The sequence below is a fragment of the Panthera leo genome, chromosome B4 (genome assembly GCF_018350215.1).
Source record: "Panthera leo isolate Ple1 chromosome B4, P.leo_Ple1_pat1.1, whole genome shotgun sequence".
In the NCBI taxonomy this organism is placed as follows: Eukaryota; Metazoa; Chordata; class Mammalia; order Carnivora; family Felidae; genus Panthera; species Panthera leo.
The window spans coordinates 132,213,213-132,241,154 of NC_056685.1; the positions used below are offsets into that span (position 1 = coordinate 132,213,213).

The 27,942-nt window shown below is 57.7% G+C and overlaps 1 protein-coding gene across 3 annotated transcripts in view; it reads left to right on the forward strand.

Annotated features, from left to right (window-relative positions):
* MGAT3 (beta-1,4-mannosyl-glycoprotein 4-beta-N-acetylglucosaminyltransferase) overlaps positions 1-18,732 on the forward strand; it is a 37,712-nt gene extending 18,980 nt beyond the window's left edge. For 2 of the 3 annotated variants that reach the window (XM_042947850.1, XM_042947851.1), the window contains exon 2: positions 17,083-18,732. In XM_042947850.1, coding sequence (XP_042803784.1) covers positions 17,083-18,685 — 1,603 coding nt within the window. In that variant the 3' untranslated portion in view covers positions 18,686-18,732. Of the gene's footprint in view, positions 1-14,838; positions 14,943-17,082 lie in introns of those variants that run through there. The other variant, XM_042947852.1, reaches the window with a different exon arrangement.
* The last annotated feature ends 9,210 nt before the right edge of the window (positions 18,733-27,942 follow it).

The window sequence follows — 27,942 nt, forward strand, 5'->3', positions numbered from 1 at the left end:
GTCAGGCTCTCCGGGTCGGGGGTCCCTCAGGGGTCTTGGGGATCCCGGACGAGCCCCCAAATGTTATGCCCAGAATTCGTGATCCCCAAAGACCACTAGGGAGCCGAGTCCGATGCAAAAGCAAAAGAACCTTTATTCGAGCTAGCTCGAGCTCAATCCCCTACCTGCACCGACGCAGCGGTGAGATACCAGGGAGAGAGAGCGAGTTTCAAAAGGACAAAGGTTTTATTGGGGCCCAGGGGCAGTTGGTGAGGTAACGGCTGTGGCCTCAGCCGATTGGCTGGGGAAGGGTCCGAGTCCTGTTAGACAGGTGAGGGGGGGGGTTACTCAAGGGGAGGAGGTGTGGTCAAGGTGAAGGACACAGAACAAGATGGAGTCGGCCGGCATAGGCCCGCCCTTTCAGAGCCGAGTAGACGAGGGAGGCGAGGGCAGCAAAGATTCGGGGACCAGATTGGCGGGGCCTGTGGGCCCAGAGAGGAGTTTGGATTTCATTCTGAGCGAGACCGGTGTGCGGGTGGGGTCGGGGGGAGGGTCTTGTGGGAGGAGGTTGAGTGGGGTGCGGGGAGGGGGGACATGGCCTGGTGGGGACTTTGCAGTGACAGAATTTGTGGGGCCCAGTGCCAAATGAAAATGTGGGGCCCCGAGGGGCGCCTGGGTGGCTCAGTGAGTTAAGCCTGCGACTCTTGATTTCTGCTCAGGTCGGGAGTCCAAGGTTACGGGATTGAGCCTTGCGTCTGGCTCCGCATCGAGCCCGAAGCTTGCTTAAGATTCTCTTCTCTCTCTCCCTCTGCCCCCTCCCCCACTCTTGCATGCTCTCTCTCTCTCTCTCTCTCTCAAATAAAATCAAATAGGGGCACTGGGTGGCTCACTTGGTTGACCACTTCGGCTCAGGTCATGATCTCCAAGTTCATGAGTTCGAGCCCTGCGTCGGGCTCTGCTGACAGCTCAGAGCCTGGAGCCTGCTTCGGATTCCGCGTTTCCCTCTCTCTCTCTGCCCCTCCCCTGCTCACACTCGGTCTCTCTCTCAAAAATAAACATTAAAAAAAATAAAAGAAAGTAATGAAATGAAAATGTAGGGCCCCTTGTTCAAAAATAATTTCAAGACGGAGAAAAAAGGGGGCAGGAGGGAGGCCAGTGAGGAGGAGGAGTGGGGCTGGGTTCCGGGTGCATTTTGGAAGGACACTCCAGTGGGCCTTGCCCATGACACCAGGCACATGGTGAGGCCATGGTTGGGTGGCACAGGGTGAACCTTTCAGCTCAGGAGGAGCTCAGAGGACTGGTCGGTGCTGAGGCTCTTTGGATGTGACCCTGTTAAGTCATTCGTCATCGGGTGAGGGGCTGGGATGGTCCCACAGTGCAGATGGGGACTCGGAGGCCTAGGGATATTAAGCCACCTGCCCAAGATCACATGGGGCGGGGGCACAGGCAGGATTTGAGTCCAGATTCCAGGGAGTTGCTGCCCATTGTGGTGCCCTGAGAGGTGGGGCTGGGGACTCTTGAACAGCATCTCCGGGCCCTCGAAGGAGTTTCCTTTCTCGGGGAGGCCGGCAGCTCAGCCCCAGCCTCGCGGGCCTCGCTTTTCTCATGGTGATCGCCAATCCACAGACGTGGCAGGGGAGGAGGCGGGCAGAGCTGCTCACCGCCCCTGCCTCCCGGGCTTGTCTGCTCTCCCCCAGTGGGTGGGTTATTTGGGTCTCGGGGGCTGAGAGGCCAGGGGCTGGGCAGGGAGCCGCAAGGCAGAAGTATAGGAGCCTCAGCAGGCCCCACAGGGGTGTGAGCAATGAGCCTGCGTGGGGTCTGGGTCAGTGAACTTTGTGGAAGGACTGGCACCATATTCTGTTCATGGATTAGAAGAAGCTGGGTTTTTGACTTTCCTCTAATTGGCTGCTCCGTGCGTGTTAATGATCTGCCCAATGAGTCGTTACAGGCTCGTGCCCCCTCCCCCGCCCCCCGCTTCCTTGGCCTCACCCTGGCTGGACCCTGCGCTTCTCTTTTTCTCATTCCTTCCCCCTCCTGGCACCCAGGACCCACCCCTGCCCCACCCAGCCGGCCCGCACCACGGAGATGACAGGGCGGTCCTCCCACACTGGCACCCTCTCAGCTGACGTTCACTGTCAGGCACCGAGAGCGGGACTCAGGCCCTCTCAGCCCGCACGGCCGGCCGACGGGACGTTTCTCTGCAGGCTGATGGCGGGCTTCTGAGTTTGCTGGGCTTGAGGACAGCTCCCCAGGGGAGGCAAGGGCTAAGCTGGGTGTGAAGGAGGAGGAGTCCCCCAGAGCTCTTCTCGGCCAGGCTCTGATTTCTGTCTTCACCCTCTTCAGAAGGAGCCCGGAGAGGGTCATCCCCACCGCCAGGAATGAACGCCTTGCAACGCTGGACGTGGGCCCGGGGCCAGGCTGGACAGTTGGTCTCCTCTGGGCCCCCAGTGTCTCATCCGGGCCACGGGCTGTTGAGTACTGAGCCCACTCGCAGGTGAACGGTGCAGGGTTTCTGGGGGACAGTCAGGATTCAGGCTCCGCTTCTGGCCCCCCGACGCCCACACTGGGTTTGAGACACCGGGTTCCCCCCCGGTAGAGAGCACTTCCAGCCTTTTCCACCTGTACCCCACTCCTCCACTGCCCGTCAGTGCCCTACCAAAAATGCCCAGCAGTGCCTTGGGAGTACGGGAACCGTTCAGGGTGACCTGCCACCCAGAGGGAGCAGGCGAGGCTCCAAGAGGAGACAGACACGTGGTTTACCAGGCCCCTCACCCTGTAAGTAAGGTGGAAACTGAGAGCGCGCCCACGTCCCGGCACCCATGTGCCCCGGCACCCGGCACTTTAGAGCAGCTCCAGCGGGGTGGGGCTGCCCTCACTGCCACTGGGCCACCTGTTTCTACCTGGTACAGATGAGGGGACTGGAGCCCTGAGCGAGGTGACCCAGCTGGGGAGAGGTGGGGCCGGGAAACCTGCCCAGGTGAAGGCCAGAGCTGAGGCCAGGCCAAGTTTGGCTGTCCCCGGGACATGGCCACCTAACTGCCGCTTGTGCTCAGCCTGGGGGCAGGAGACAGCCTCCAGCGAGGAAACCGCTGTCATCGAGCCACAGCGGCCCGGCATGGGTTGTGGCAGCTGGAGCGGGACACTGTGCCTCACCTATGGTGTGCCACCTCGGGGACCCGAGGCAGGTACCGGGCCAGGGGAGGGCAAGATGGGCCCCGGCAGGGAGAGGCCAGGCGGGTACCGAGGCAGGGTGGCATGGTGGGGAGCAGGAGGCCCTAGGGTTGGGTCAGACACACTGCTGCCACTCACAGGGCCAGCCAGGCTGGTCACTCAGACCCTCTGAACCTGTTTCCTGTCTGTAACAGCCAAGGGGCTGATATAGGGATGGAATTCGAGAAGGGAGCTGAAGCAGTTAGCATTCTGCCAGAGAGCAGCGCGGGGACGGGCCTCAGGCATGCCCTCTCTTTCCCCCTGTGTGGTGACAGGCCGCTGAGGGGTCGGGCAAACAGCAAGCAGACAGAAACCCCCGGAGTATGGGTGCGGCTGGTATGGGACCCTCCCAAGATGATTGAGAATTCCAGAAGTTCCAGGCCAGCAGGACTAGGGAAAACATAGTGAGTCTTAGGAGGACAGTACTCATGGGCGGTGGGTCTGCAGTACAGGCATGAGCCGGGTTCCCTGAGGGACTTCAGGCCCCCTAGAACCTTCTGAAGTCCACGCCTCACCAAGGAGGTCTCCTGACTGTTTACAGCACCAGAAGGGTAGTAGAGATCCCTACACCGGACCCTGTCCAGGGTGATCTGTTTCTGCTGTCACCAGGTGGGGAGAGGGAAGGGGCCCTGGGGCTCCTGCGGCCTTTCAGGAAACCCTGGGCTTTGTGAACCCCTGGGCTTTGTGGTTTTACGTCACTGTTCTGCAGCCAGAGCGCTGCCCTGGGGGGGGGGGGGCCAGGTGGAGGGGAGCCTCAGACAGAAAGGATTTTGGCGATGCGGCTCTCCTGGGCCCAGCGCTCTCGTAACAGATCCAGTCACCTGCTGGAACCAGGGAGGCTGGGGACTCACAAATGGCAGGCCTGCGGGCTCCCGCGGGGGGCTAAGGTGGAGGTGAGAGGGCTCCTTGCTCTGGGCAAGGCTGAAGGCAGCGGCCTAGACCTTGCCTCCTGAGTGAGGACCCCCAGAGGTGGTGAGTGGGCGTGAGTCCTGCTGGTCCCGGTTGTGAGTCTCAGGCAGGTCCCTCAACCCCTGTGCCTGTCTCCTCACCAGCCGGTGGCTGTGAGGACCAATGGAGGAAGGCACCTAGGCCACTCAGAACGTGCCAGCTGCCATGAAGGTGATGATGATGGAGGCGCCATCTTCTGGAAGGAATGTTCCGGGCCAACTGCTCCCCAGACCTGTCCAGCCCTGCCCAGTTAGAGGGTTTAGCTGCATCCAGATTACTGACTCAAGAGGGGTGAGCAGGGGTGCCCAGGCTTCTGTCCAAGCAGTCCCCGAAGCGCGGGGGGTCCTTGTCACCCCCTTGGGCTCCACATGCTCTTCAAGGACTCAAACCCCCCCCCCCCCCCCGCCTCTTTGCTGTCACTGCACTGGGAGTTTCCAACCCACAGGCCTTTGTCAGCCTTCTGCCTGACATGCTGTTCCCACTCTGTGAGGTGGCTCCTTCTTGGGTCTCAGCTGAAACATCCTGTCTTCGGGAGGTCCCCCCTGACACCTGGCATCTGTCGTTCGTTTTCGTCATTTGTCCTCTGTCCCGCCACCGGACTGAGCTCTAGGGGCGGGACTTCATCTGTGTGTCCCGGGCCCCGCTGCAACCCCAGCTCCAAAAGCCAGGACCGATCTGCTCTCTCCACCGACCCTAGGGAAGGACAGAAGCGCCGTGACTGACTGTGGTCCTCCCAGCCCCTGGGCGCCTTCCCTCCACCCCGGCCCAGCCCCCACCAGGGCAGCTATGCCCCTTGATTCTTCACCGGGCAAGCCCGTGACTGGATGTGGCCCTGCTGACGGGGACACAGCCCGATCCCTGTTCTACCTTAGTGCTCACCCCTCTGGCTTGTCCCAAACATCCACCGAATGTCTGGGCTGGGCCCCGTGCTGGGCGCCGGGAACACAGGGTCAGCTTGACTTGGAACACGCACAGTGTGGGAATGGAATGAACAGGGCAGGGGACAAGACCGATCACTGCTGAGGTTTGCTGTGACGGGGCAGAAGCAGGGGTTGGCGGAGACATGGCCCCTGGCTCAGTGGCTGGCGGTCATACTTGGGTGGCCGCCACCTGCTCCTCCTACCCCGGCCCGACAGTGCCTGCACTCCTGCTGGGACCCGTCCACCTTCCCTCCCTGGACCGCTAAGGGGGCTCGGGCAAGACCACTCCCCACTCCTGGGATGGCTGTTCCTCCAGGCCCAATTGGTGACTTTCCTTTCCAGGCTGTGTGTGTGAGGCCATCAGAGCCCCCCCACCCCACCCCCGGGGCAGGGTGGGTGGGGCTTCTGAAATGCACGCCCACCACCACCATGGGCGGGCATTCATCAGTGCTCTGCCCTTTGAGGTTCACACGGTTCCTTCTCTGCCTGGCTGGGGTTTTCAGACCGGTTTTTGGTGTAGAAAAGTTTTCCGCAAACAAAATCTTACGAGGAACGCCAATGTATGAAATTGAGAAGTTGAGAGAGCATCTTTTTGATGGTTTTTTTTTTGGGGGGGGGTCGTCCCTGGCTTTGTTACCTCTCTCCTCTCCCCCCCCCCCGCCCCACCTCATTCTCTGGTCCCAGGAGGACCCCGTGAGGTTCCATGGAACCTGATTTGGGAATACCTGTTCTCAGTGCCCACATCGCCCTTTACGTGCGATGTTTGTGTATGTCTGTGTCTATTCCCATCTTCTCCTCCCCAAAGCCACCCACCAAGAGTCTGCTTCCCAGAGACAGATGCCTCAGTCTCCCTCCTGTGACGTTCATCACATGCCCCTCACCAGATGTTTCACAAGCACCTACCTGGTGGTCTCTCTTCCAGGCAGGGCTGCAGGCACTTGTATTTAAAATCCTGGGGCGCCTGGGTGGTGCAGTCATTTAAGCGTCCCACTCTTGATTTTGGCCCAGGTCATGATCAGTTCGTGTGTTCGAGCCCCACGTCAGGCTCTGCACGGACAGCATGGAGCCTGCTCGGGATTCTCGCTCTCTGCCCCTCCCCCACTCACATATGCAGGCTCTCTCTGTCTCTCTGTCTCCCTCTCTCTCTCTCAAAATAAATAAGCTTTAAAAAATAAAGTGAAATCTTCACCACAGCCTTGTGACCTGAACACCACAGCTCCGTCGCAGTGCCTCCAGCCGCCTCCCTCCCATCCCTCCACCCCCAGGCACTGGGGCTCTCTTCCTCCCTTTCCTCCTTCCCAGACTTTCCCCAGGTCCTACCTCCAGCCCACCTCTTGCCCGTGAGGCCGTGACCCTCCTGCTGCTCACTCCCTCTGTCACTTTGTCACGGCAGCTCGCTACCCCTCCCCACCCTGGTCCTGTGTCCCAGGCCGGAGGCCACAGGCTGCGTCCTCGCCTCCTGCACCGCAGCTGTCCCGATGAGCATCCTCTCCTCCGATCACGCCGCCCCCTCCCGTGGCCAGCCCCCCATTCCCACAGGGCTGGTGCTGTCATCCCATCTCCCTGCCCTGTTCTCCCCAGTCTGGTCCAAACCTGTGGGCTCCAATGCAGTAGCTGTTAGCACACGCGGCTATTAAACTAAAATTCAAATTAAGTTACGTTGTAAATTAGCGCCTCAGACTCCCAGTCAATTTCAAGTGCTCGGCAGCCACATGGGGCTAATGGCGGGTGTGTTGGACAGCGCAGAGTGTGCTCTTGGATGGCTCTGGAAGCTGACATAGGCCACCCTCAGGCACAGGCTTAGGGAGTCGCCCCACTCAGAGCCTTCAGTGGCCTGGGGATGAGGCCAACATCTCCACACCCCCCCCCCCCCCCGCCACCGCCCCACTGTAAGTGGAAGGCTGTGTGGCTCTCAGGCCCTACAGAGCAGTGGATGTGTACAGGTGGGCAGAGGAATGTTCTGCAGGTGGCTTTGCCCTCTGAGCTCCAGTTTCTTCCTGGGTAAAGCGGGGATAATAAGTCCTACCCCCATGATGGCTGGGAGGGTCAAGTATGTGTAAAACCCCCAGCTGACAGCTGGCACATCATTTAAGCACGTGATAAGTGGTGACCGCCATGTTAACATGAATGAGGGAAGGTAGGGGCAGATCTCAAGAGGCAGGGGTCACAACAGCCACGAGCCTCAGTGCTGGAGGCTGGGAACCACTGCAGGCTTCTGAGCAAAGCCACCCCATTGGCTGATGCCTGAGGATGACTGATCTGTTTAGCCTCGGTGCTATCCAATAGAACATTCCGGGATGGTGGAAATGTTCTATATCTTCACTACCCATGGGCCTCTGGGGAGCAGACACTGATATCCTCGGTGGGCCAACGACCAGTGGGGAAAGAGGAGGCCCCAGGTCGCTGAGGGCAGGTCCCAGCCTTGGGAACTAACTTTCTCAGGCACATGCTAACCACACTGTGGGAAAGTTCTCCAGCAGCTGGCAGGGGGCTGGGACCAGGCGGAGTTCTGGAGGGGAGGGGTTTGGAGGAAGGAGAGAGGCCCAGGGCATGCTGGCTCATTGTGGAGTATGGGGAGGGGGAGGGTTCATCACGGAAAGAGCTCCTGGGCATGGGCATTGGCTGAGCCTTCAGCCGGGCCCCTGCCCTGGAGCTGTACCAGCAGAAAGAGTAGGGCCCGGATCTTTGTGCCCAGGGGAGTGGCCTGGGTGCCCCATCTGGCTGGTCAAGAACTGGCTCCCATTGTAGCTGTGCATCTCCTTCGGGCCTTGGTTTCCTTATCTGTGGATAGGAGCAGCAGCTCTCCCACCTGCCCCATGGTGAACAAGGTTTGCCAGGACTTTCTAGTTGCTGGGCAGATGGGGTCCTTGGCCAGGGCTGGCCCTTTAAGCTGACTTCTCTCTGGAGAGACTGGGGAGTAGAAGTCCTGGGGACTGGGCGTCATGATACACCAGACCCTCCCTCAGCCAAGCCACTTGTGTTTAGCCTGGGGCAGAATCCCCAAATCTGCAGCCCCACTGGCTCCCAGGTCTGCCTGTCAGCAGGTGCAGGAGGCTTGGGGAATCTTGGTTTCCATCTGCTTCATTCCCACCAGCCTTGTGTACCTGAGCGAGTAGCTTAACCTCCTGAAGCATCCATTTCCTCATTTATAAAGTGGAGACTCACGTACCTTCCTCCAGGGTTGGCCCCAGGAATCGGGCCCCAGTTTCTCCAGCCATTGCGGTGGCAGTGCCCGGCACACTACAAGTTCTTGGTAAATGCTCACCAGTGGCCTGGATGATGTGCTGGCTGTAGGGTGACCCTCGCGTGTTGGCTTGACCTTATGGAGCTTTGCCTGATGGACTCGAGCCGAAGAATGGATAAAATGAGGGGTAAAGAAATAGATACAGCGTCAGCCATTCTCACATCTTGCCAGGACTCCGGAAGTTGTCGTACTCCGTAGCTGCCTCCTCTGCCCGTCTCCCTATGTGGGATCATGGAACCTCATATTGGAAGGACCCTTATTTAGTCCCGGAGTCTTCTGATCCCTGCGGCGCTGACTTGCTCTGCTTAACCCCAAGGAAGGACCCGGAAGCAGTAGCAGCAGCTCCAGGGAAGCTGATTTAGGTCAACAGAAGGAAGATTTCTAGCAGCCCAACGTGCTTGGAATGGGTGGTGCTAAGAATTGGACAAGCAGAGGCCAGATGGGCACTTGGCATGGGCCTCGGGTGAGGGTGTGGCCAATATTCTTACACCAGGACCCTTCCGACCCTGGGAGAGGAGTCTGGACCTCTGTGGGCTCCACATTCCCTGGGTTCTGAAAGCCAGATGAGTCACTGAGAATGCCTTGTAGGGTGTTGGGTGCCAGTCAGTAGTAAGCAGCCTTCCAATTGGCCCAGTCCTTTAACAAAGCTGGCCAGGAGCAAGGCCTGGCATGTTCAGTTGTATCATCTACATTTGGGTGTCTGGCAGGAAAGCCAAACTGAAGAAAAGAGACAGGCATTTTTAGAGCATCTACCAGTTGCTAGGCTCCTTGCAGGATGCTTGGACACCATGGCTCATCCAGATCTCCCACAGGACTGCATGGGAGAGGATATCTTCCTTTTTCATCTAAGACTGAGGCTCGGAGAAGCTAAGTAACTTGCTTAAGAGCACACAGGAAATTACAGCTTTGGGGTTCAAATGAAATCTTTCTGACTTCCAGTAACAATGGAGGCCACTGCTCACTGAGCACTAACTGTATGCTTCGGCACAGTTACTAGTCCTTTGCATGGATTAACTCATTTGATTCTCAAAACAACCTTATGAGGTAGGGAGTATTACACCTCCGTTTTACAGAGAAGGGGAACTGAGGCAGGGAGAGGTAAGATAACTTGTCAAAATCATAGGCAGTGTTCAGATCTGACATCACAACCGTCGTGCCTACTCTGTGTCTTAGGCACTTTGATGCAAAGATACACCTCCTGCCTCCCCCATGGAGATGGGCGGAGCCCTTGGGTCACATGGGGTAGGACTAGAATGTAGGGTAGAGGTGAGCACAGGGAGGCGGACTTCAGCGCAAAATCAAGATGCCCTTTCAAGCAGATGGACTAATTCCTGGAGAGGCCGTGAGGTTGCATTCAAAGGTGCTCCCAGGCCGGGGGTTTTAGATGGGCCAGTTCTTGCCCAAGAGTGGAGACAAGGTGGGCTGTGCAACCTCCAAGGTTTCCCCAGTGGACATTTCCCAGAGCGTCCTGAACACCTACTAGGTGTCAGATCTCTCTGCTGCTGGACATAGAGTGCAGCTGGTCCCTTCTTCCAGTTGTAGGAGTTGAGTGCCCCATGGTTGTTCCAGAACTGAGGACACCAGGGATCAGGTGTCATGAGGCAGGCAGGGAAGGGGGTCAGAGGGTGGTGGGCAAGGGAAGTGGCCATTAGGACATGAGCCACTGAACCACAGAGGAGGCTGGCAGGGGCCAGTGAGAGGCTGGCAGAGGGCATTCCCAGGGCTGAGCTAGGACCCTGGTCAGCGCAGGCAAGCTCAGGACCATGGAGAGCTCCATGGGAACCTCTCATCACCCGATGACAGTTGTCAGGGTGTGTCTGCACCCAGGAGGCTGCTGCCAGCCTGATAAGGCCCACAGATGTAGCTTGTGGTCTCCAGGGAGCACCTGTCTTCTCTCTGGCCAAGAGCCCCCACTGGACTCAGCCTGAGCCCTGACCCTGAGGTCGTTGCTGGCTTGTGGGGTTTGAGTTCATCTGATTCCCTCCCTCACCCAATCAACCTTCTAAGCAGAGCCCAAAGAAAGAGGGCACAAGGAGGAGAAGGAAGATGTGGGAAGAGGGAGGGAAAGAAGAAAACCTGCCCAGGGGTACCTTCTGGGGCATGGCTACAGCCACAAGTCAGCACAAGAAGAGGAGGCCCAGGTTGGGCTGATCCTGTCACCGTCCTGGGTCAGGATCAGCCTTAGCCTCCCCTGTCCCTGATTATCTGGCTACCAGGAAGCATCCAGCCCATCCCCTGCCAACTTCATGCAGGAGACCCAGGCTCCTGGGGCTGGGTACAACTCATGGAGTATGTGTGTACGGGGTTGGGGGTGGGGGGGGGCCTGGGGAAGCTCCTAGAGAGCCTGACAGTTCTTTCTTCCTCCTTTCCCCAGCATCCCGGGAAGTGGGGAGCTGCTTCTCAGCCCCTCCACTGTCAGGCTCAGGTTCAGCCTAGGCTTCACTTACTGAGCCCCTGCTCTGCTCCGTTCCCCTCTGGGACAGGACAGCACCCACCAGGGCCCAGGCTTTGCCAGAGGCTCACCTCCAAGCCTTTGCTCCAGCCATGCCCTTACCCGAAGGTTCTCTCTGCTCTCTGCCAGGCTGGGGCATAGCAATGGGAGTAAGAAGAGTTAAAGTTTATTTAGCACTCACTATGTGCCAAGTGCTTTACATGGGGTATTACTGAACCCTCACTTTATAGATGAAAAAGGAGGAAAGTTGTGAACTTGCCCAAGGCCGCACAGATAGGAGATGGCAGAGCCAGGATTTGGACCAGGCAGTCTGGTTCCAGAGTCTGTGTGCACGGAAGTGATGGTGAACGCACTGAGGAGACCTCAATGCAGGGTGCTTTTTGCTTGAGCTTTTTGTACAGCTCCCTGCCCCAGGGAGCTGGTAGTCCCGCTGGGGAGACAGATGTCAGGGGAGGTGAGCCCAGCGTGGTGAGCGTTGCGAACAGGACAGGGCTATGGATTGGTCTCCCCGATTTGGTGTCTCATTTGAAGGGGGCAGGACAGAAATGGGTTCAGTACAGCTGTAATTAGTCAAATTAAGATGAGGTCATGTTAGAGTGGGGTGGGCCCCTAATCCAATATGACTAGTGTCCTGATAGGAGAAATTTGTGCACATAGACGTGCACACAGGGAGGGTACCATGGGACGGTGAAGGCAGAGATGGGGTGCTGCTTCTACAAGCTGAGGATGCCAGAGATGGCCAGCAAAACCACCAGACGCTAGAGGAGAGGCATGAAGCAGATTCTCCCTCTTCAGAAGGAATCAAGTCTGCGGACACTTTGGTCTCAGACTTCTGGCCTCCAGAACTGAAAATAAATTTCTGTTGCTGAAGCCGCAAACAAACAGAAAAGTGGGCAGGACAGGAATGCTTATATCCATTTCGTAGATCAGGGAGTTGAGGCTCGGGTTCACAGTGGCTTTATGAGCCCAGAGGCTGATGCAGGGAGTCGGGAAGAGGGTTGGGAGAGCTCGGGATGGTTCCTCCAGGTTGTGACCTGGGACAGGAGGCACTTGGTCTCAAGGGAGGCCAGCCCTGACACACAGCAAGCACCTGAGAAGTATGGGGTGAATTTCACTGAGATGAGTAAGGGCCTAAGTTGTGGCCTCTGAGTTGCCTAAGATCATTCTCTGTAGGAGGAGGGACTCAGACAGGGGTTTTGTCCTCAGGGAGCTGCGTGCCCAGGGCCTTGGAGGGCCATGGGCGAGCCCATTAGAGACCCCAAGTCCTTCCTCAGTTAAACTTGTTTCTCCAGACAGGTCCTGACCACCACACCCCTCTTGGAGTCCTGAGTTCTTAGAGGGACTCAAACATGCCAGGAGGCAGGAGTAGAGGTTGGAGAGCGGTGAGCTGGACAGTGCCCCCCAGCCCAACTCCTACTCCCAGATCCAACGTATTGCTCACCTCCACTCCCATCCAAACTGTGAAGCTTCTAGACCAAGCATACTATGGAAAGGACATGAGATTTGGGTCCAGAGAACCAAGGTCAACAGCCAGACTCTGCCATTAGCCAGCTGTGTGGCTGGCCACGCCCCTCACTCAGCCTCCATGTTTGCATCTGCTGGGCAGGATGCTGAGGTGAGGGTTAGAGCGAGGACCCTGCAGAGACAGCCCGTCTCAAAGCCCAGCTCTGCCGTTTACCATCTCCATGAAGGCTGTTGAGGGGTGGCCCCCACCCCAGTCAAAGACTACTGCATCCTTCTAGGTCCTGACCCCTCGCTCGCACTTCACATCCAGGTCTTTGGCAAATCCAGCAGAATCGGAGCACTTTCTGCAGCCCTCTCCCCCACCCTGGTGAAAGCCACTCTTGTCTTGCCTGGACAGTGCTGGGGCCTCTTCATTGTTCTCCCCGCTCCATTCTTCAGGCAACAGTGTGTTCTCAAAAGAGCAGCCCGAGTGAGCCTCCCCAGACCCAAGTCGGGTCATGTTCCTCCTCTGATCAGAATCCTTCCGTGAAAGCGACATTTCCTGCTGTGGCCCCAGGCTATGTGTGATCTGGGCGCATCCCTCCCTCCTGAGCACCGGCTGTTCCTTCTGCCCAGAACCTTCATCCCCTGCCCTCTTGTCGTCTTCAAGTCTTTCTCTTCCTTAAGTCTCCTCTTCTCAGTGAGGCCTGCACTGGCCCCCGTTTGTCAGTGAAGCCATGTGACCTCCCAATCCTTTACCCTGCTTTTTCTCCGGAGCACTACTCTTGCTCAAGTTATTACCTGACTCGTTGATTTCTAGTTTATTGCAGTCCCTTGCCTTACTCACCCCCATGTGTGCTGCATGGAGGTGGGGGTCCTCGTCTGCCTTGTCCCCTGTGTTCCCAGGGCCTTGCACAGTGCCTGGGACATAGCGGGCTCTTGATAAGCAGTCGCTGAGTGAATGGAAGATATGGGTTGGGTGAGCAGCCTGTGGGGTAGCGTGTGGGTCAGATGCGACGGTGCCTGTTCCATCCACTGGGTCACCAGTAGACTCTTCATGAGTGTCAACCTACTTGGGTTGAGTGTGGCAGATGGAGGGGGCTCGGGACAGGTTTACCATAGCTGATCCCACAGAGCCTGACCCTCCCTAATTGTGTGACAGCGGGCAAATTATACCATCTCTCTGTCCCCAGTCTCTTCATCTGTAAAATGGGGATGGCAATAGCATAGCACCTGCTTCCTGTTGAGAGGATCCAGTGAGGTCAAGTGTGTAATGTGCTCGGGACAATCGCTGGCTTGTAAGCGTCAGTGGCCATCAGCTTTATTGTTACCGCTGGGTGTTTCTCGAAGAGGCGTTCGGACAGAGGTAGAAATGCTGTCAGCTGGGGCCTAGTTTGGTTCCATGGATTTCGCTCACAGCTGGGCCACCTGGAGGGATCTAGCCTTGGCCGTAAGGAGGGAGAGAGGTGCTGGCATGAGAGCGGAAGTGGGTTCGGGTCCTGACGTCGCCACCTGCTTAACGTCCTTTGGGAAAAGTCTCGTCACCTTTCCGAGCCTGTTTCCCCATCTGTGAAATGGGTGGTTACAGTAGCCTCCCAGGGTGGATGAGACAGGAGACCACGGGTGCCGATGCTTTATTTATTCAGTTTCCTATTTATATGCCACTCAGTCAAAAAAAAAAAAAAATGTGTTTGGAGCACTTTTCAAAATACATGAAGATAAGATAAGAAGGGATCAGGACAAGAAGAGTAAGAGTGAAGCCAGAAGCGAAGGCGCCCCAGGAAGTCTGGTCTGTGAGGCACTGGCTTGCTCCAGGCCGACCACCTGAGTCTCCTCAGCCGCCAGAGCAACACGGGAGCCCCACTCGGCTCCTTCATTCCCAGCAGCAAGCCAGGCCCGGGCCTCATCAGGGGGCCGCCCGCTGAAAGCCCCCGTGAAAGGGGGATCCCAGGCACAGGTGAGTCTGTCTTCCGCAGGGCACATCTGGCCAGGCGTAACGAGATACTGAAAGCCAGCCTGGCCCGGGAACCGAGGGGCAGCTGGGTCAGTGTGACCTCGGCTACAGGAATTAGTCTGAGTGGCAGCCTGACCCTGCCCTCCACGGCTCATGGGCCAGCTCAGTCCAGCGGGGGCCAGGATCGGGGTGTGCTCCACGGAGGCAGGTTCCAAGGCGGGGGTGGAAACAGCCTGCCAGAAGGATCAGGGCTGCCTGAATAGGTCCTCAAAGCCCTCTGGCGGGTCACCGTGGAGGCTTCCGCTGTGCTGACATCAGTCTTCAGTGTTGCCTTCTGCCTGGTGTCCGCCACAGCAAGAACTCCTATCTACCCGCCTGTATCGGGCCTCACCCCTCTGCCCCTGCACCCACCCTGCTGACCTGGTCTATCTGGTCTCACTTTGCCAGAGTAGGGCTGGAATCCCTGATAGAGAGAGGAGCCCAGACGACCTGCTTCAGAAGGTTGCCAAGGGGCAGCCCCTCCCTCCTGTCTTCCCAAAAGCCAGTGGAGACCGGCCCCTCCCACCCTGGCCCTAGGGCAAGCTGACATTTAGCAGAGGTCAGGCCCCCACCCCCGATTGTCCTGCCTGTCTGCAGTCAGCTGTGCAGGTCACCCTTGGGCAGGCTCCAGGAGCGCCCAGGCATTCAAACTAGAGGAGGTGGGTCCCCTTGGACCCGACAGCACAAGTACCCTGGCCAGTGGGATTGGCGACCCCACTGTTCTCACTAGCTTGCTCAGGACTCCTCACCAAGGTGAGGCCGGGAAGGGGATGTAGCACAGGAGTCAAGCCACCCGGGTTCCTGCCCCTGCTTTGTAACCTCAGGCAGGTCCCTGAAGCCCCCTAGGTCCTGGTTTCCTCCTCTAGAAAATTAAAGGATTGAAGGAGGTGATTCTTAAATGTTTTCTAGGTCAAACATGTCATGATTCTGTGCGTTATGACCACGCAGCTTAGAGAAAATTAACGTTGGAATCTTCCAGCATTGAAAGCATGGAAGTTTATTGAGCACCTGCTGCCCACCAGGAACACTGTACCCATTTCACAAGTGTAGAAACTGACGTTTAGGATGGTGAGCTGTTCTTGAGGTCACAGAAGTTTGAAGACAAGTGTGCCTCTTTCTACCCTGCTGCCTTCAGAGTTAGGAAGTGGAGGGCAGAGTATGGCAGGAAGGCGCCCAAATGACCCCGAGAAGGGAAGAGAAGCCACAGAAAGGAACATTTTAAGGGAAAGAATGTTCTAGGTGGAAGGGCAGTGTCTCACTCATAGGGATCTACGGAAGGGGAAATGAAAACACCAGATGCCAAAGCCCGGGTTTCTGTCCTAGCCCCTCCAGCGACCCTGTAGGTCATCCAACCAAGTCGTTGGTCCTACTCGGCCAAATGGGTGTAGCCTCCAGCCTGCCTGCCCGCCTCCCTGGGCCCCGGGACAAAGTAAGCTGGACGCTTACAGTCAGAAGTGCCGTCTCGCTACACGGGCTCATTCACGAGATAAGTAGCACATCTGAATAAAGTGTGGACTTTAGTTAATAGTAATGTGGCCATTTCCATTTTTTAGTTATGACAAATGTACCATGGTGATATATAAGACATTAGCCCTAGGGGAGACCGAGTGAAGAGTGTCTGGAACATTTACTTAAACTGTCAAAGACAATATACAAGGCTGTCCATTCCCCAGCCATCAACTAATTGATAAAACTGGGGCAGCCGGGTGGCCCAGTCCGTTGACCGTCCCACTCTTGATTGAGGCCCAGGTCACAATCCCAGGGTCATGGGATCGAGCCCCGACTGAAGGAGGAGCCTGCTTAAGATTCTCTTTCTCTCTTTCTCCCCCCGCTGCCCCTCTGCCCCTCTTCCCTGCTGGTGCTCTCTCTCTCTCTCTCTCCTAAATAAATAAATAAATAAAAGCAAACGAATCGATAAATCACACTGCATAAATGAATAGAGAATGGTTGTAGTCATGACTCACTCATGAATAGACAGTGATTCATTCAAAATAACCGTGGAATATTATGTGGGATTTAAAAGGAAATGGCAGATTTATTAACTACTGATACGAAAGTCTGTTTCATCCGTCATGGATTGGGGAAAACAACTCGAGTGCGCTTAGTGTCCAGTATGATGCTATTTACGAAAAATAGGAAAGCAAGAACAGAAATGTTGCATATAAAACCCAGCAACACACGTCAGACAGGTCAAGCTGTGTGGGGAGACCGGTCTGGAGAGGGCGGAGTGAAACGGGCACCTGTACTTACCCTTCTTAAGTGTGTTAGAGTTCAATGTGTTTCCTTGAGGCCTGTGAATATTTTTTAGTGAAAAGGAACTGATGTGTCAACATATCCACACCAACGGGGAAAAAAAGAACAGCACCCTGGGCGGTTCCGGGGCAGGGCGGGGTGGGGGGCAAGTCAGCGGTCGCACTCCCTCCCTTGGGGCCTGGGAGCCCCCCCCCCCCCCCCGGGGGCAAGTTCAGCCCTGCCGGGTGTTGTTGCTGCTGGAGCAAAGCCTAGCGGTGCAGCTGGTCGGGTCAAGGTGGGCAGGCCGGGTAGAAGATCAGACTGCAGGGGAGGAGGGGGGGTGTTTGACCTGGCAGTGTCTGGGGGGGCAGGGCTGAGCCAACAGGGAGGAGGTCCCGCGCCAGGAGGGGAATTTCCTTGACGGGGTGGGGCTGGGGGGCTTCCAGGGGTACTTGGTACAGCGAGTGGGATTCCCAGGCTAGACTTCTGGGGGACAGGAAGTGACCTCATGCAAGGGCGCCAGGCACTGGCCAGGACGTTCACAGACACGGTGGCGGCAGAGGCTCCCTCAGGCTCCCTTCCTTAGGAGAGGGGCCTCGGGCTCCGGTCACCCGGGTCTGCAGACCCCCTGACCCGGCTGCTGTCTCCCTCTTTACTGCAGAATGAAGATGAGACGCTACAAGCTCTTTCTCATGTTCTGTATGGCCGGCCTGTGCCTCATCTCCTTCCTGCACTTCTTTAAGACCCTGTCCTACGTCACCTTCCCCCGGGAACTGGCCTCCCTCAGCCCGAACCTCGTGTCCAGCTTCTTCTGGAACAATGCCCCCGTCACGCCCCAGGCCAGCCCGGAGCCGGGTAGCCCCGACCTGCTGCGAACGCCGCTCTATTCCCACTCGCCCCTGCTCCAGCCCCTGTCGCCGAGCAAGGCCACCGAGGAGCTCCACCGGGTGGACTTCGTGCTGCCCGAGGACACCACCGAGTATTTCGTCCGCACCAAGGCCGGCGGCGTCTGCTTCAAACCGGGCACCAAGATGCTGGAGAAGCCCCCGTCGGGGCGGCCCGACGAGAAGGCCGAGGGCGCCGACGGCTCCTCGGCCCGGGGCCCCGCGCGGCACCTGCTGAGCACCCGCGAGCGCCCGGGGGCCCGCGGCGCGCGGCGCAAGTGGGTGGAGTGCGTGTGCCTCCCGGGCTGGCACGGGCCCAGCTGCGGCGTGCCCACCGTGGTGCAGTACTCCAACCTGCCCACCAAGGAGCGCCTGGTGCCCCGGGAGGTGCCGCGGCGGGTCATCAACGCCATCAACGTCAACCACGAGTTCGACCTGCTGGACGTGCGCTTCCACGAGCTGGGCGACGTGGTGGACGCGTTCGTGGTGTGCGAGTCCAACTTCACGGCGTACGGGGAGCCGCGGCCGCTCAAGTTCCGCGAGATGCTGACCAACGGCACCTTCGAGTACATCCGGCACAAGGTGCTCTACGTCTTCCTGGACCACTTCCCGCTGGGCGGGCGGCAGGACGGCTGGATCGCCGACGACTACCTGCGCACCTTCCTGACGCAGGACGGCGTGTCGCGGCTGCGCAACCTGCGGCCCGACGACGTCTTCATCATCGACGACGCCGACGAGATCCCCGCGCGCGACGGCGTGCTCTTCCTCAAGCTGTACGACGGCTGGACGGAGCCCTTCGCCTTCCACATGCGCAAGTCGCTCTACGGCTTCTTCTGGAAGCAGCCGGGCACCCTGGAGGTGGTGTCGGGCTGCACCGTGGACATGCTGCAGACGGTGTACGGGCTGGACGGCATCCGCCTGCGCCGCCGCCAGTACTACACCATGCCCAACTTCCGCCAGTACGAGAACCGCACCGGCCACATCCTGGTGCAGTGGTCGCTGGGCAGCCCCCTGCACTTCGCCGGCTGGCACTGCTCCTGGTGCTTCACGCCCGAGGGCATCTACTTCAAGCTCGTGTCCGCCCAGAACGGCGACTTCCCCCGCTGGGGCGACTACGAGGACAAGCGGGACCTCAATTACATCCGGAGCCTGATCCGCACGGGCGGCTGGTTCGACGGCACGCGGCAGGAGTACCCGCCGGCCGACCCCAGCGAACACATGTACGCCCCTAAGTACCTGCTCAGCAACTACGCCCAGTTCCGCTACCTGCTGGATAACCCCTACCGGGAGCCCAAGAGCACGGCAGAAGGTGGGCGGCGGAACAGGGGGCCCGAGGGAAGGCCGCCCGCCAGGGGCAGATCGGATGTGGTCGAAGGCTAAGGCTGCGAGATCTGCAAAGAGCCGGCGGGCGGGGTGGGGGGGAGGGGGTGGCGGCAGCCCCTCCTGCTGTTTCCCTGCCTCCCTCTGCCGGCTGCCTGGTTCCCGAGAGGACCGAGCCCTTGGGAACCCAGGGCCAGGCCGGTGAGCTCACAAAGCATCCTTCCTCGTCAGGAGAGGGGAGTCCAGCCCTTCCGTCCACCCAGAGTGCTGTGGCCAGGAGGTGCCAACGGAGAGTGCATGACGGTTACTGGGTAGCCGGGGAGGGCGGGCAGGGTCGGGGAAGGGGACCCGCAGGAGAAGCTCCCCAGGCCAGCCACGCGGGAGCTGCGGCCCCGGCCGGGGAGAAACCTGCCGTTGGGCCTCCTGGGGCTTTGGACCTGCAGCGGGAAGGTGGGCAGGCCGGGAGGTCCCGGGGCTCTGTAAATGGGTGCATTCGGGTGCAGGAGGAAGAGGGGACAGCAAGGTGGGAGGGATGTAAAGGAGCATCCAGCTGGGAGGAAGCGCAGTGTCCTCGGAAGGGCTGAGCCGGAGGGAGCAGAGAGCTCTGCCCGCAGGACACCCCTGCGCTGGATAGCACCCGTGGGGTAGGGCCTGGAGTCTGCCGAAGCCCGGGGAGTCTTGCTTTTGGTTGCAAACCTGGCCTTGACATTCCGTCTTTCTTTTTATACTGTCGTCTTGTGGGCTGCCCGCTCAGCCCTCGCAAGGCCAAGACTCCAGTTCTCGGGGTGGGATGGGAGCCGGAGGCTGGACCGTCAAGCCGGCCTGGGAGGGGGCCTAGGGGAGGCAGAGGTTCCCCATCACCCCTTCCCACTGGGACCCACAGCCCCAGCCCTCCACCGTCTCTGATAGAGTCACCCTTGTGCCCCTGCTCGGGGCTGGCTAGAGCCAGGAAGGGCCCACAGGCTGCCTGGGACCAGGAAGGACTTTGAGGTCAGTTATGTCATCTCATTCCCCTCCGTTTATCTCATGGGGGCAGGGGATGTATTGGTTAGATTCTAAGCTGCTGCCATTAAGAGGCCCCCAAACACAATGGTTTAAGCAAGACAAGCTTGTTTCTAGCTTAACTGTCCAGAGGGAGATGGTCCAGATCCAGTAGGGCAGCTCTGCTTTTTCCCACATACACACCTTCCAGTTCTGGACAGAGCGGTGGCTTCAGCTCCCACCATCACATGTGCATCCCAGCCTGGGAGAAGCAGAGAAGGGCAAGAGAAGCACATGTCCTTTCCCGTTAAGGGCATGAGCCAGCATGGCATGGTCGCTTCCGATCGCATCTCACTGGCCGGGTCTTAGTCACGTGGTCACAAGCAGCTGCAAGGGAAGCTGGGAAAGGGAGTCTTCAGCCACATGCCCAGCCTCAGCTTTGAGAGTCTTCTTAGTAAAGGAAGGAGGAGAGCACGGAGACCAGGAGCATCTTTGGCACAGAGGGAGGGGCATGGGGAGAGAGCGTCAGAATGACTAACACAGTCCTAGGATCCTCCTCTCAAGTTCAGAGCTCTTAGACGCACCTGCTCCTGCCCCCATTCACTGCCAGTCCAGAGCTGGTGGGGGGGGGGCAGTGAGAGCCTGCAGTTGAAGGAGGGGTGAGACACCGCCCTCCTGAGGCCCCCACAGATGTTCACCCAGCCATGCCAGGATGCAGAGCCTGCCTGTGGAGCGGGACATGTTTGTGTGTGCGTGTGTGTATTTATGGGCATGTGTGCATGTTTGGTGTGTACTTGTGTGTGTCTGTATTGGGGTGTCCCTGTAAATAGATGCTTCTGTATGGATGTGGGGGCAGGGCCCAGGCCTCCCCTTCCCCGGGACCTGGAGCCTGTGGCCACAGCCCCTCACAGCTCCCCCAAAGTGACGGAGGCGCAAAGCCCTCGGGGAGCCTAGCAAGCAAGGGTAAAGGGGGATGCGGGGTCTGTCTGTCTGTCTGTCTTTCAGTCCAAGGAATGAGAATCCTCCGGGCCCGAGGGCTGAACAGCTGAGAGCTCACTACCTCCCCAGCCTGTTTTGGTCCCCACCATATCCTTCCATCCCATCCCACCCAGCCTCCAGCCAGGACTGTCTCTGGGGGTCTTGTTGGGGTTTCCTGACGAGCCAGAAGGGGAGGGGGTCTCCTCTGGCTCAGCTCTGTCCAGAGAACTGTCTGGCGTGGGTGTGGTCTGGGGAGCTGGCCGCAGAGCAGCGTCCGGCCGGCAGGCAGGCAGGCATGAATCAGGTGGCAGGGCCCTATGGCCTCCAGTCTCCCACCCCAAGCAAGTCTTTAGGGTGCCCTGAGGGAACCCCTCCCTTGGAGTTACAGCAGTCCCGCTAGTCCCTCTTGGATCTGAGAAGTGGCAAAAGAAATCAGGATGTCCCTGTGGCTCTGGGCCAACCCAGACCGGGGCCTGCCTTCCCAGCCACCTCTCTCACCCCCTGGACAGGCAGTCTCTGGGGGCAGGCAGTCTCTGGGGGCTCCTGAATCGTGCCTGAGTCCCAGCCCAGGGCCTCCCTCCTGAGGGCTTCCTCACCTCGTGCCCCTGGCACCCTCGGCTGCTATGGGCATGCCCCCTCCCCAGGCTGGCAGGGGTCCCTGGCCTCCAGTTCACCAGCTCCGGGGCAGGGGAAGGAAGAGGGGAGGAGCTCAGATCTGCTAGGACCCACCTTCCCTCTCAGACCCAGAACCCTGTTCGTGGTCACTGCCGAGTGGAGACCTGGCCATTGGGTGGAGACAGCAGCCATCAGAAGAGTGGGGGTGGGGGCGGGGGGCAAGGCGTGGGGTTGGAGAGTTTCACATATACTCACATTCATACACTGGGAATTCTGGGGGGTGGGGGGTGGGGGGGCGGGCAGGGGAGCCCCGGGCCACGCCCCCAGTATGAAAGGAAACCAAACTGTGAATGTGTGAGGGCGGGCACACTGCCGGCCCTGTCGCCATAACCAGGTGTCTTTCCCTGGGAACCACTGGCCCTATGACCTCTAGACTCAGGAGGCTCAGCCGGCCCACAGGTCATGTCCATTCCCAGGGGCAGGTGTGGGAGAGCTTTGGGGGCAAAGGTGACGGTTGGGGAGGGGATACAGGACTTCCCCAAGCAGAAGGCAGGGCCCTGGGAAATGTATAATTTAAGGACACCAATGATAATAGTATTATTTTTTTTGTAAGGGAAAATCAATATGTACATTCTGAAATCATTTTCTCTGTAAATGGTTGGATTTCATTTCACCCTTAAAGGGATGCTTAAAGGAAAAGATAATATTAATAATAAAAACAGCTACAAAGTCTGAAAGATGCGCGTGCGGGGCCAGTTTGGGGGTGCTCTGGGTCAGGGAGGGGTGCGAGGGGGTGGCTCAGGTCTTCCTCAAAACCTCCTCGCCGCCAGCGCCGGGCCCGCGGGGTGTGAGCCTCCCCACAGACGGACGGACGGACGGACGCTGGGCAGGAGGGGGGCATGCGGAGCCCCGCACCGGGGAATGCACGCACACGTGCACGCACCCACGCACAACCAGGGGCGCATCCTCCCCTTCCCCGACCCCACCTGGTGGAACCAGCTGGAAGGAGGGGCGCAGAAAGACGAGGTAGGTCCAGGACTGGCCACGGCCCCTCCCTCTCCGGGGTGGACCTGTACCTCGTCGGTGCGCCAGATGAAGGTTCTGGTGCCTACCCCCAAAGGAGAGCGGTTCTCAGTCCTGACCTCAGGGCGTCCGGACAAACCCTCCCGCTTCAGTGTTCTTCCCCTCTTTGCCTGTCACAGGTTCTTTCTTTCTTTCTTTCTTTCTTTCTTTCTTTCTTTCATTTTTCTTCCTTCCTTCCTTTCTTTTTCTTTTTCTTTTTCTCTTTCTTTTCTTCCTTCCTTTCCTTCTCTTTCTTTCTTTCTTTCTTTCTTCTTTTTCTTTCAGGATTTTTAAAAAAGTAATCTACACCCAATGTGGGGCTCGAACCTACCACCCCAAGATCAAGATTCGCAAGTTCCACCCACTAAGCCATCCAGGTGCTCCTGTCACAGGTTCTAAGGTCACACAGCCACTTGGTGGCAGAAGAGGGACCGCACCTGGATTCCCGGCAGTGTCCCTGTCTCCAGCCCTTTGGAGCACGTGAAGACGGCACTGTCTCTCCCACGGACTTGTGCTCAGATGGTGCCTAGAGCCAGGGAATGCGGGGGCCTTCCTGGAGGCTTCCATCAAGCCCATGGACGATGGTATCGTCCTCGGGAAGGAACCCTCTGGGTATTTTCCAAGGAGAGTCTCAGAGATGGTGAAAGCAGGCACACTTTGAACTCTGCCTCAGTCCCCCGTGGGGTGGCTGTGTGGCCTCCCTGTTAGATGGGGAGACGGAGGCTGAAGACAGGGAGGAGAGACAGAAGTGTCGGTGGCCACAGCAGGGGCTAATGTCCCCTGAGCAGCCACAAGGTGCGCAGGGTGTCACACGCATAACTCAGATACGTGGCCTCCGGCCGTGCTGCCAATGCCCAGGAAGGCACCTGCTGCAGGTGCTTGGGGGGTTGGGGGGGGTAGGGAGTGTAATTCCACAGGCTTGGGGGAGAGTGGAGGAGATACAGACATCCCACCTAGCCAAAAGGGGGTGACGGTAACCCCTCGCCACTTGAGATCAAGTGTATAACCCTTAAATCATGTCCCGGAATGAATCGTCCTCATCATAGACTTTTACAGACGTTATTTATTAAGTGCCTCTTCTGTGCCAGGCTCTGGGCTAAGAGATCTCCCTCCCCATCATTCCCATTTTACAGCTGTGGGGAGGGAGGCTTGGGTACATTGAGGCAGTGAATGCCACGCGCCCCTCCCTGTGTCAGCGTCCGTGGCGGGGGGCGGCGGGGGGGGGGGGGAGGAAGATGAAGACAGGAGGCGTGAGGATGGTAATGATGTTCCACACTGATGTTCAAACACCATCCGAGCTCCCAATCAAGCCAGGCGTGGTGCCGGGTGAGGGGACACCGAGTGAAGGCACTCCCTGCTGTCAGGAGGATTAACGACAGTGGGAAACACCAGCCCACCAACAGGTAAGCGCCACGTCAGTGCGGTGAGGTGAGGGCTGGCGTGAAGTCGAGCCGAGAAGCCGGCTGTGAGCGGCTGTGAACATCAGCTACGACTGTCTTCCTCCACTGGCCATCCAGGGAGCTGGATGTACCGTACTGGCGGGCTCCGCGGCCTTTGGGGGGACGCCTATTCTCTCCAGACGCAATCTGCCTATAAAAATGGTCCATGGAGAGCTTTACTGCATCTAGAGGACGACGTAAAAGACAGGGAAATGGTTTACAACCCGTAAAGCTCCATCAGGATGGGGGAGACCAGAGCAAGCCCGGTGACTGGGTAACAGCAACCACTGAAGTGCTTCTAGAGATGCCCTCCAGCTCGGGGCTTGAGCTGTGGGCAGTTGAAACTCCCAAGCCCTGGGGCGCCTGGGTGGTTCAGTCGGTTGAGCGTCCAACTTGACTTCGACTCAGGTCATGATCTCATGGTTTGTGGGTTTGAGCCCTACGTGGGGCTCTGTGCTGACAGTGTGGAGCCTGCTTGGGATTCTCTCTCCCTCCTTCTCTCTTCCCTTCCCGCTCCCCGCCCCCCATCAAAATAAGTAAATAAACTTAAAAAACAAAAAAAACAAAAACAGGGGCGCCTGGGTGGCTCAGTTGGTTAAGTGTCTGACTCTGGCTCCGGTCATGATCTTGTGGTTTGTGAGTTCGAGCCCCGCGTCGGGCTCGGGGCTGACAGCTCGGAGCCTGGAGCCTGCTTCGGATTCTGTGTCTCCCTCACTCTCTGCCCCTCCCCTACTCACAATCTGCCTCTCTCTCTCTCTCTCTCTCAAATAAATAAACATTAAAAACCAAAAACAAACCCTGAAGGCCTGACATCCTGGAGCCCACTGGGAGTCCCCACCTGGGCACCCCACATCATGGAACATCCACGCATCTGTGGTTACCATTCAAAGCAGTGAAAAGCCTTCCCCTGGGGCCAGCTCTCTGGCCAGCATCCTCGACCCCTCCTGTGCTGTTCTAGTGAATTCCCAGACACTCAGTTATAGCAGGAAACTAATGCTTTTAAATTACAATAATTTTTTTAAGTTTCATTTTGTAGTTTACTCCATCAAATATTTATTGCTTCAACACAAACCACCCTGAAATCTAACACAACAATTGATTTGCTGACGGTTCCACAATTCGATCTAGGCTCAACTGAACGGTTCTTCTGCCTGGCAGCGCGTGGGCAGCTGCTTCAAGGATGTGCCCACCTGCTCAGGCCTGACCTGGATTATTGGTGACAGAGGAAGGGATAATTCACAAAAGAATGAGCCTGTCAGCCAGTCAGTGCTTATGCAGGAGACACACAGGGCTTAACACAAACAGGCCCCCTGCCTCCTGCCATAAAAACATTGCTTGAATCTCACCTCAAGGAAGCGTCACACAAATTCAAGTGGAGGGACAATCCGCCCGCAAACCTGACCTCTCGTATGCTCCTCATTTCCTGCGTTTGTAGGAAAAGTCCGACCCTACATCGGTACCACAAACCACCTCTCAGACACCTATCCGAGACTGCTGAAAGCTACTGCGACAAACCATCAACAGTGGCACAAGTCCTTCCACGGGGGCCTTGGCGTGTGGCCTCATTGTTCCCGTCATCCCGGCCGCCCAACGTGTTGTGTGAGCCCAGCCAAGACCAGAAGAGCTTCCCAGCCCAGTTCAACCTAAACATAAATCCAGTCTCGTGAGCTCAATTGCTTTAGCCACCGGGGGTGGTTTGTTACGCAGCCTGATTGTGGCCATAGGTGACTGACGCAGTTGGCTTTCAGTTAATGACAGAAAGCTCGACCCAAACGAGGCAAGCAGCAGAGTTTATTGGCTCGCTGACATGTTAGTTTAGTAACAAGAAAGGCTTCAGCTACAGCTGGAGGTGGAGCTCACTCCCACACTGTCGTCCAGCTCTCTCTGTGGCTCGGCTCAGCTCCACTTCCTATCCTGTGTTGTCCCTATTCTCCGACAGCCTTAAAACCCTCATGCCTGCAAGATGGCTGCAGCAGCTCCAGGCCTCGCGGCATCCCATCTTGGGTACTTAGCACAGAAGAAATAGAGCTCCTCTCCCCTAAAAGTCCCGGGCCTGCAGGCCATTGACTTGGATAAAGTCACGTGATCATCCCTGGGCCAATCGGCGAGACTGGAGAGGGGCTGGGCGGACTATGCTCATTAGCCTTCTTCGACCAGAGGAAGGAGGATGCCCAGAAGAAATGGGGGGCATCAAGGTCACCACTGGCACAACCTTAGTTGCCTCCATCAGGTCTTTCACCGGCCCCTGGCCAAGTCGGTCTCCCGCATCCTCGTCTGTGAAATAAAGACCTCCATGGGACAGACTCTAGAGCGGTTGTGAGGGCACTCAGAACTTGGAACAGAGCCTGGAGAATCGGGAGAGCTTCAAAAGTGGGAGCGGTCATCATCATGACTCTGGCCGCACCCCCCATTTCCTCACGTGGTGCACCTGACGCACGGGTCACGCATCCCTTCTCCACACCCCCTTCCTCAGCCGCTGTGACTTCCTCTACCTCCTTCTTGATGTTCCTTCTCGGGTGCCTTCCTGGCATCCTTTTACCCCATGCGCCCCTTCAATAAGGGGGCTCCCCAGGGCCTCCTCCTGGGCCCACTGCTCTGCCTACTGTTCTGGACTCCTGCAGAGGTAGGGCTGGCCCAGCCTCTCCAGAGTCCTCCCCAGTGAGCATCCAGCCCATGGATCCGACTGCTCGTTAGATGAGTCCCCAAGGTGTCAAGGTCACCTCAAACGAAAAGCAGCTCCAGAGAGCTGGGCACACAGTAGGCACTCAGTAAATGCTGGCTGCAGCGGACATTTACGGTTCCTCTTCTCGGCATCTCTTCCTACCAGAATTTCTTGATCGTGTGCTTTGGTGGGGATTGACACGGACACACGTGCACACTCACACATGCACACACCCAGCTCCTAAGGTAGCCCTGAAAGGCTCCGCCAGTTTGTACAACCCACTACCTGGTCAGGGCGATTACTTTAGGGATGGACGAGTGGCCCAATCCAGACTAGTGATACAGAAGAAAAAAAACTGCTGGAAGCTTCCGGAAAAGAAGTTCTTTTCTTCAAGAATGATGGGGAGGGGCGCCTGCGTGGCTCCGTCGGTTAAGCGTCCGACTTCGGCTCAGGTCATGTTCTCATGGTTCGTGAGTTCGAGCCCTGCATCGGGCTGGCCGCTGTCAGCACAGAGCCCGCTTCGGATCCTCTGTCCCCCTGTCCCTCTGCCTGTCCCCCTCTCTCCGCCCATCCCCCGCTTGCGCTCTCCCCCAAATAAATAAATATTTTTTTTTAATTTTTTTTCAACGTTTTTTATTTATTTATTTTTTTTTTTTTTGAGACAGAGAGAGACAGAGCATGAACGGGGGAGGGTCAGAGAGAGAGGGAGACACAGAATCGGAAACAGGCTCCAGGCTCCGAGCCATCAGCCCAGAGCCTGACGCGGGGCTCGAACTCATGGACCGCGAGATCGTGACCTGGCTGAAGTCGGACGCTTAACCGACTGCGCCACCCAGGCGCCCCAATAAATATTTTTTTTTAAAATTTGATGAGGAAAGGGGAAAGAGCCCTCACCACCAGAAATAAAAGGAGAGGGAGGAGCTTACAGCTGATAGCACTGGCTGGTGTGTGGAACCTTCCCTAAAAGCCACACTGTTAGGACTTTTCAAGTACACGACCCAATACATTCCCTTTGCAAAAGACACTTTGGGCTGGGCTTTCTGCTATTTACAGCGGAAAACATTCTAACTCCTCTCAAGAAAACCTTCTTCTCTGAGTTCGGGCACACTGTTCTCTTAGCCCAGAACCTTCTGCCGCCATTTTGTTTCTAACGCTTGCTCACTCTTTCAGGCTCCGGTGTCAGGTTCTCCAGGAGGCCTTGCTAGGACGGCCCCACCTCTACCTCCCCACACCCAGATTAGGTGCTGATCCTCTGGGCTCCCATTATGCCTCAGACGTCTCCAGTGCTGCCCTTTCCACGTGGTCTTAGGGTTGCGTGCTTTTGGGTGTGGTCTCCCACGCTTGGGAGCAAACAGCTCCTAGCACGCCTCAACATCTATTTGGGGAATGAGCAACTCACAGGCAAATGCCACTGATAAGTGGAGGCACTGGGATTTGAACCCAGGACTGTCTCCTACGCGGTCCAACACCCACCAGAGGCCCTGCTCCCTGAACACCCCACTCTGCCTGCCCAAGCACTGGGGTCCTGTCACATACAACCTGCCTGCCCATCTGAGGGCAGTAGGTGTTCTATGGCCCAA